Source organism: Dissoconium aciculare, assembly GCF_010015565.1.
Source record: "Dissoconium aciculare CBS 342.82 unplaced genomic scaffold K489scaffold_7, whole genome shotgun sequence".
NCBI lineage: Eukaryota > Fungi > Ascomycota > Dothideomycetes > Mycosphaerellales > Dissoconiaceae > Dissoconium > Dissoconium aciculare.
This window is the reverse complement of record NW_022984957.1, coordinates 1,254,677-1,263,540: the sequence shown is the minus strand read 5'-3', so window position 1 is coordinate 1,263,540 and position 8,864 is coordinate 1,254,677. Positions and strand designations below refer to the sequence as shown.

The 8,864-nt window shown below is 52.3% G+C and overlaps 3 protein-coding genes across 3 annotated transcripts; all 3 read left to right on the top strand.

Annotated features, from left to right (window-relative positions):
- Positions 1-668: 668 nt before the first annotated feature.
- K489DRAFT_240965 (SAPS-domain-containing protein) lies at positions 669-4,122 on the top strand. Its single transcript, XM_033599872.1, has 3 exons — positions 669-2,623; positions 2,681-2,961; positions 3,039-4,122. The coding sequence occupies exons 1-3, from the start codon at positions 835-837 to the stop codon at positions 3,786-3,788; spliced, it is 2,820 nt and encodes a 939-aa protein (XP_033459402.1). The 5' UTR covers positions 669-834; the 3' UTR covers positions 3,789-4,122.
- Positions 4,123-4,422: 300 nt separating this feature from the next.
- On the top strand, positions 4,423-5,352 carry K489DRAFT_381108 (uncharacterized protein). Its single transcript, XM_033605039.1, has one exon. The coding sequence runs from the start codon at positions 4,507-4,509 to the stop codon at positions 5,092-5,094; it is 588 nt and encodes a 195-aa protein (XP_033459401.1). The 5' UTR covers positions 4,423-4,506; the 3' UTR covers positions 5,095-5,352.
- A 566-nt stretch (positions 5,353-5,918) lies between these two features.
- Positions 5,919-8,051, top strand: K489DRAFT_381107 (uncharacterized protein). Its single transcript, XM_033605038.1, has one exon. It carries the CDS (start codon positions 6,086-6,088, stop codon positions 7,613-7,615), a length of 1,530 nt encoding a protein of 509 aa, XP_033459400.1. The 5' UTR covers positions 5,919-6,085; the 3' UTR covers positions 7,616-8,051.
- Positions 8,052-8,864: the final 813 nt, after the last annotated feature.

Below are 8,864 nucleotides of genomic sequence, written 5' to 3'. Positions count from 1 at the left end.
GAAAAGGATACATCCAGCGGGGAGGATCAATGACTGTTCAGCAAGGGCAGGAGTCTATTCAGAACGAGGTAGTTGCGGAGCAATTGCAGAATAATGCTGAGAATATTGATTCAGCATTACTAATTGAGCAGCCAAAACGTGCTCGTACAAAAGCACCAAGCAGGTGTAGTAGATGTGGTTCATTTGAGCATAACTGTAGAACCTGTACTTTGTAATACTGGTGTCGTTATTAGTATAGCTATAATATTGTAATTGCAATAAGTCGTCAAAGGCACATTGGACGGAAACTTGACCGGCTCGGTAGTGTGACCGGCTCGGTAGTAGGGTACGTTATTATTAGTGGCACGGAACAGTCAGGATTGATCCACTTGGACCCCGGCTGGGATCCCACCGTGGAGTGAGTGTCGACGTTACGTCCGAGACAGATTGACGAAGCGAGCTTTCGAGCACAACACGCTGCGTCTGGTCACGAGCACAATCTGTTCCTCTTGTCAATAACATTCCTTGTCTTGTTAGATTGCGATCTCCCCACAACGGTAGCTTCTTCTTTGCAACACCATCACGACCCTCGAAGCACGCGAGCACATTGCGCACAGACGTGGATAAAGTGGTTGGCCGCGTTGCACACCTGCCATTGACAGGCACCTCTTCGCGACGGTCGTCCTAGACCTGCACCGTGAGCGTGCGAAATCGCTCTCGAATCATCTCCCGGGCATAGTCCGTCAACAGGAAGCGCATGAGCTGTGCCACGAATCCCACAGGCAATTCGACCTCCGTCGCAGTTCAAAGTGGGCTGGCAAGCCCTGGACCGGATAAGAAGAAGACCCGCCCATCATGTTCTGGCGCTTTGGCGGATACGCCAATATATCAACGCTTGACGCCATTCTCGACAAACCCGATGTCACACTAGAAGAATTGCTCAACGAAAGTGATCTCATCCAGGAGCTGAAACAGTCCAATAGCAAGCTGGTCGACTTCCTCCGCGATGAGGCCGTACTGAAGAAGCTCCTCTACTACGTCACCGCCGACAAGGCATCTGCGACATCTGAAGGGAAAGACAAAGCCGAAGATAAGATAGAAGATGAGAAGCCGTTGACAGGAATATCGTTCTTTGGTGGTAAAGGCAAATCAAGATCTAGGTCCAAGTCGGTGAACAAACGAGATGATGACGGACAGAGCGAGCTCGAGAAGAATGAAACCCAGCGCAAGCGCTATGCCCACGTCGCATGCGAGGTTTTGTCCTCGGAGGTATGGTCGATCATGGAGGCGCTCTTAGAGAACCCAAAGAATATGCTGGAGTTCTGGCAATATCTCTGGCGGCCAGCACCACTGGACCCGGTACAGGCTGGCTATTTCACTAAGGTCAACGAGACGCTTCTCGATAAGAAGACTGAGGAAATGCTCGTTCTATTGAAATCCATGAACGGAGTGATACCAGCCATGCTGCAGCATGTCGATTGTCCTATGATAATGGACCTACTGCTGAAGATCATTTCGCTCGAGAAGCAGGAAGGTGGACAAGGAACTGTTGATTGGTTGCAATCTCAAGGATTGATCCCTTTGCTTTTGAGCTATCTGTCGCAGAAACATGCTTCGTCCACGCAGACCTCAGCGGGCGACTTTTTAAAGGCCATCATCACAATTTCAGCCAACGCTACGACTCAAGATGCCTCCGTCATTGGGCCGAACGAACTTACTCGCGAGCTTGTGTCGGAGAAATGCATCAAATCTTTGATTGCAGACATGCTCCGCGGTGGAAACCCACTAACGGTGGGAGTGGGCATAATCATCGAGGTCATCCGCAAGAACAATTCCGATTACGACCTCGATAATCAAATGGGCCCGGAGCCGAAGACATCGGACCCTATCTATCTCGGTACACTTCTGCGACAATTTGCACTGCATATTCCCGACTTCATGCATTTAATCAGATCCCCGTCAGCGAGACGATCGCCGCTTAAAGTCGCCTTTGGTTCTAAAATTGAGCCACTTGGTTTCGACAGATTCAAGACGTGTGAACTCATGGCAGAATTGCTCCATTGCAGCAACATGGGTCTCTTGAATGAAAGTGGCGCCGAAGCGGAGGTGCAACGTCGGGACGCGACGCGCGAGAGATTGAAAGCAGAGGGCAGGCTTGCCGCATCTGCCACGGCAGACAGCCCGAGCCGCGAGCTAAGTCACGACGAATTCGGCAGCTCTGTCGATTCTGCAGGGTTTCATCATACTGCACGTCCCTTCGATGACGAGTATAATGAGAAAGGAGAGGGAGACCGGAGGCTTGATCACAACAACGCTGTCGACGAAGATGGATTTGAGAAGGTCAACGCCCCAACGGATGATTTGAGCGATGAAGTTACATTTGATGATCTGCAAGAAAAGCTCGAAAGCAAAACTCCGCAGAAACTGCACACGATTCCTCCACGTTCTGACTCTCTTCCCAAAGATCTCGAGGACGTTCCAAAACCTCTATCCCCGACCAAGAAGGCTCATTTGATCCCCGACCAGTCGCCTGCCCAGGCCGCTGAGTCGCCTACAACTGCTGGTGTCACCGATAGCATAAGGACACTAGGCGTAAAAGAAGATTCCCTTATGAGCGAATTGGACGTCGAAACCCCCGTCGAAGGTAAAACCAGGTCTGCTCTTCATATACAAAGCTTTTCTAACGTCTGAATGAATATAGGAACGTCAGATCTAGAGCAGAACCTCGCTCAACCTGGCGACAAACCAGCACCTCTCTTCGCCAAAAAGGCAGATCCAGTCTCTGACCATGACTCAGATTTGTCGGCAGCCGATAACGATCAACAGGATATCGATCAGAGCACTGCAACCATCCAGGGCCAGAACGCTCCCTCACCAGGCGTTGAAGGTGCATCATACGAGGCCGAGCTTGATGGTGCTCCAGTCGTCGGTGATCTTTTGAAGACACAATTTGTCGAGCACCAAGTTGTCCCAACCATTCTTGTAAGTTGGCATGGATGTGCTACAGCGGGATGTGCTCGACAGCCGTGCAAATTTCGCTGACGTTTTCACAACTACAGGACTTCTTCTTCCGATTCCCATGGAACAACTTCCTGCACAATGTGGTGTACGATGTCGTTCAACAAGTCTTCAATGGCACGCTGGAACGCGGGTACAATAAGACACTTGCTTTTGATTTGTTTTCAGCCGTAACCCTTCGACAAGGACAGACACTTGAGGAACTTGGCTTGGTTTCAGGCAAGGATGTCATTGACCGCATATTGGACGGACAGCACGCATCAGACCACTCGCAGGCGTCGAGAGGCATGCGATTGGGCTACATGGGACACCTCACGCTCATCGCGGAAGAGGTCTGCAAGTTCGGCAATCGACCATTCCCTGAGGGCACAGAGCATATCATACTTGACCGCATCACCCGAGACGAATGGGTGCAATATGTCGAAGGAACACTCACCGAGACCCGGGACAAGGACAATGCTGTTCTTGGAGGAGTTCGACCCGAAAACGCCGGTCATCGGGTCGCAGGGCTTGGTGGCTTGTCCAGCGGCTTCAGCGCCACTATCACTAACACTCTCGCAAATGCAGGAATTGGGAGCAGCGTGTCAGCGGAGGACAGTCTGGCAATGTCGGAGGGCACAGTTGGACAAGCATTCGAGATCAACTCGGGTATGAGCGGATTCGGAGATGGCGATGATGACGAGGACATGGAAGACGAAGCTGCGCTGCGTCAGGAGGAGCACAGGAGCCCTTTCACGGACGATGAACAGGTCGGTGAACTTTCGTTTGACATTGACATGGACTGCCGGTGATCGCTGCAGATCCCTTCCCCATTCACATGTCCCACCAACACTCCCCATTCTTCCCTGAGTGCCTCTGTTTTGCTTCCCCATGAATCGCGGAGCAACATCGGACCCGAGATCGCACGAGGCACAATGATGGCATGCATAACAGGCCAATAACACAAAGCGACGGTTGGCGCTCAGACGAGGAAGACGCCGCGCTTGAGAATGTCACGATAATATATCACTGTACGAACAGACGATGATTATCGTACTTCTCACATCGTCTCGACACGCCCTGCGAATATCTCACAAGTGATTCGCATTGTCAAAAAGAACCTTGTCCTTTGTACGCACTGATCTATTCCGATTGATCCAACCTCGTCAATTGCCGGACAGCCATGTCCAGTGGCTCCATGTCACTCTTCAAAGTGCCTCCAGCAATCCATCCACATCAAACAATATAACGAGCCACGCGCGTTGCTATTAACTCATGAAGGCCCGTTCAATCTACATCGCCATACTCGATCACCTCGATCTAGGTTCATCTCACGAAACCCCAGTTTGTTGTCCACTTTCTTGCGCGCGCCATTCGAATGCCCCACCGCCATAGGTACGCGAGCAATGACTTCTTGGAATGCAGTACTAACTAATTGCCTTCCAGCAGGCTCTCTCTACCGACACTGGTAACAGTGGGATTGCGTCGTCCATTCCGCCCCCATTGAAGATTCCTCCCTCGCGAGCCAGGATGACCCTCGCTGCTCGCTTGGAGAAGAAGAAACAGGAAAAGGAAGCCGAGGGCGATCCCGATGCTGCGGACAAGGCTGCCGTCGATGCTGCCAGCACGCTGCCGGAGGAGCCGCGTGATGTTGGCCCTGGCGTGCTAACACTTGGCGATGGAACAGCGCAAGAGGGGCTACAATTGCAACCCACTGGACTGCGAGTGCTCGGAGTTGTGTCCGGCGCCGGCCAGCATTCTGGACGTTTCTCGAATGATAGCGGCTCCGATGATTCGTCTGAGCTCGACGAGGACGATGCTGGGCGCGATCACACATCTTCGAGGCCCGAGGGCGATTATGAAGACGATGATGGCGACCAGTTCGGCGGTCTCATGATGAAGCGCCGAACCAAGGGCCGCCGCCCGAGCACGACCGAGGCCAAGGAGCGCAAGCCGTTAGACGATGATGACGACGATGAGAAGCTCGATGCTGCTATTGGCAGCCGGTATGCTCTCCACAGTAACGAGGGACCCTTCGCGGACAACCCGGAGGATGATGATGACGACGATAGCAGCGATGACGGCATCGTGGAGATTCGGACACGGCGAACGAGTTAACGGATATTATTTCGCATTCACGAACTTCGATTGAGACCACGACTATGAAATGGATTATGGGAATAGACAGGTGGGACGAGGGGAAGTCCTCGAGGCGTTTTCGTGTTTCCAACAATACCACATACTTAGGTGACTTCTGAATCGCCATTCCACACTTTCAATCCCTATGTTGATCAAGAACGAGCGTATTGATATTATAATCTGTGCCGACCGGGAAATGATGTATCACATTCCGACTAGTAAATGAGCGCCCTTCGGCCGACCCATTATTTCTATTCGGTACATATCAAATGGCCCATCCCTCCGGCGGCGTCGAGTCCCTGTGTAGGTCAGGAGGCGCGACGAGGCCAGGCCAGCGCTGTGTATATCCACGTGAGAATCTATAATTTACGGTCCATTCTTCCACCGCTCACCGGGAGCCGCAAAGTATGTGAAATAGAAATCCCGCGCCGAGCGGTGTGTACGCCCACAAATTTCGCCAAGCACGAATGGAATTGGTGTGGCAGTCACGGTAGAAATCATTCCAGTCATAGAGGCGAAGAATGGCTGGCAGAAAATGTACACTGTACTAGATAGACGAGTGTGCGCGGGTGCTCCACGTGTGCGGTATAGGTTTTCGACTCGGAGCTTCTCCTGTAAGCGCCCGTGGCATCGCAGTGGTGTGACTATCGCTCAGCTTTCCAGGGCTTTCGCGAGGTGGCGGGAACGGCCGGCGTGCATGAAGGGCGCGAGCGGGACCAATCGCTGGACAGAAGTGCCTCCTCCGAGCAACGATTTGAGCTTCGAGAAACTTGACTCCTCTCATCACCTGCATTGGTGTGTGTGTGTGCTGCCACTAGACTGCACCTTGTCTACTTCCGCCTCGTGCGCATAATATACAAAGATGGCGATGAACCCTGTCGCGCAGTCGCTGCGAGACGTACAGGCGGATCGCTGGTTTCGATTCACCGAGTCTCACTTTTGCGACAAACGTCCTCGATAATACTTCACGATGAGAGGACGAGGCGCATTCTATCTCAGCTTCACGGCTCAGATCCTGCTTTCATATGCGCAGGATTCAAGTCCGCCGGAAATCTGGATCATCGACATTGATAACAATCCGGCGCCTTCACCTGAAAATGGCCCACCACTTTCATACTACGCGACTCGCGATATGTCGCTCCTGCCATATCAGATACTCGGCATCGTAGGCGGCTATGTTCTCTTCGTCCTAATACTCGGCAGTCTGCTCCTCACCTTCGCGCGACGCCTTCGTCAGCAAGCGCGGCGAGGTTTCGACCGGGGCGTGAAAGACACCGAGATGACGAAACCGCCGGCACATGTCAAGGACCACTCGTTCATGACCTATAAGAGTCGAGATGCCTGGGGCGCCGGCAAGAAGAGCAGCGCTGGCAGCACTGTCACTGTCACGCCTGTTGCTGGCCACGGCGCGACCTTCGATGAGGGGATCATCGCGCGGGACAAGCACAAATTGCAAGCAGGATTGGCGGACATCTATGGCGCAGTATTCGCCGCCGAGGAATCAGGCCCGCGTGCAGAACAACGACCATCAGATCTACGATTGACGACAAACTTCGGATCACCATATCAAACGCCTTCACAGTTTCCGAATAGCGCCGCGTCTAGGAGTTCGAATACGCCATCGCATCAACCGCGTGGATCCATCACCAACTTTTCCAAACCCATGATGAGCCCGACCATGAGCGAAAGCCCATACGCCCCCTTTCAAGCGCATCAGCGTGTCTCTTCCGACTCACGAGCGATGCCACGTCAAACATCCCGTGCGTCTAGGAGTGCATCATTATCACAGGTTGGACATCACGCTCGAAGACAAGAAGAGGATGATGAGGATGCGTTTCCACCACAATACTATTTCGAGCCACATTCACCTGAGATTCCTCCATCACGGACGCCAGAGATTCATGGGGTTCCCCCGGCAGTGCCTGCGAATGCGCTCGACTGGAGCGATTCATACCACATGCCCGCGGAGCGCCCCCGCGCTTGGCCGCAGGCCAATCCTCAGCGCCCAGTCACCGCGCCACAACACGATATGATGCGTGTTGTTGCAGAAGAGGAACCCGGTTACTCACCTATCACGCCTTCAACGCCTGCTGGCCGAGCTGCTCCATCCGCCGGTAATGTCCACAACGTTCTCCCTTTGCGTCAAAAAAGCAGCCAGAACCTTCGCAACAATCGACTAGACACTCGATTGCCCAATGCACGCAGCCGAGAGGGTCTTCTCTCGCCGGTGTTGCCGTCGCCGGGCATGCTGTCACCAGGTCCGATCCTCAACAGGACCCTGGATATGCCTGACGACTCATTCATGCGCAGCTTCCCAACTGGTATGCGTACTCCTCTCACGGGCAGTCTTATGTCGACACAATCGCAGTTCAAGCAATACAACCATGCCGAGACTCGAGCGGAGCGTAAACAGCGAGAGCGCGAGGAGCGGACAGTCCACGGCATCGTTGAGGAGGATTTGGTACCCGATGACCAGGATGTATGGGCTTCGACTTACTAATAATATCTACAGCACGATGAAATTACAAAAACATGATGATTCTCTCTCAATTATTTGTGGTCCACACTTGGAAAGGGGATGGCATGTTACGTGAGCACCATGATGTATAATATTAGTCATGCCATAGGTACCCGTACCATCGTGTCCAGATATCGTGCGAAATCCAGCACGAGACACCGACGCTGTCCAGTTGAATATGCCTACACGCTGTTCCTACGACTGGTTTGGCCTCCTCGCCTCCATATCGGAATTCATGTACCTCGTTGTTGTTACGGGACATGGATACCCGGGCCTCAATTCCGCCAGAGTGTGACTTTGACAGGTTAGGGTTGTAGGTGGGAGTTCGTCGAGATAACCCCAACGCCAAGTCCGAGACCAGGAACCCGGATTGGCACAAATAATGTTACGATGTCTCAGGCGCAACGCTGTGACCGGAGATGAGATTGTGATCATGACTACAAGTACAGTGTTAATCATTCAATCATCGAATGGCATGCTTCAATGATTGTAGGACGCCATGAAGTGGGTGCATGTCCACCTCAAAAGATCGAAACGCACCCGTGCAGGCTCTCTCTCTCTCCAGAATCCGAATGTACGACTCCGAGTCGTTTTGATATTCGGTGAAACACGCCAAGCTTGTACACTACGAAAGATGATGCATGTGGCAGGTATCACCCTGCGCGCAGGAGTTCGCACAACGGAACACGCACGACATCACGTTGATTTTTTTTGAGATTTTTGAAGAACATTTATCACCGTGGTGGCCTTTTATTCCGGCATGCTCATTTTTTCAGTAGATACCTAGATACTACTAAGTGTATCCGTGGGGACAAGAATGTATGACTAAGGAATCCACCAGTGTTTCCCACCGTCCCTGGGTGGAAACAACTGTTGAGCGCATTGACTCAAATTTCTGGAAGGGGCCGGGAATGGTCTGCCGAGGATAATGAAATGGCCACCTACATGATGGTTTCCATGAGGTCGGTAGATTATTGTAAGGAAAATACAAGCGGAATAGCAATCGTAGTAAGCAAGTCATGATGAACAAGCTCGTCTGCCGGTGTGAATAGTGGTGTATTCATAAAGATGCAATCGTGAAACACCTGTCCATGACCTTTGGAATTCACGACGGATGCTCAATCATCTCATCGACCCGAGGTCGCGCAATATGATCGTTTACACGCACCGAAGCCGCCTCAATGCTAGACCCAGTCCATCATCTAAGCCTCCGGGATATACCTGTTGTATT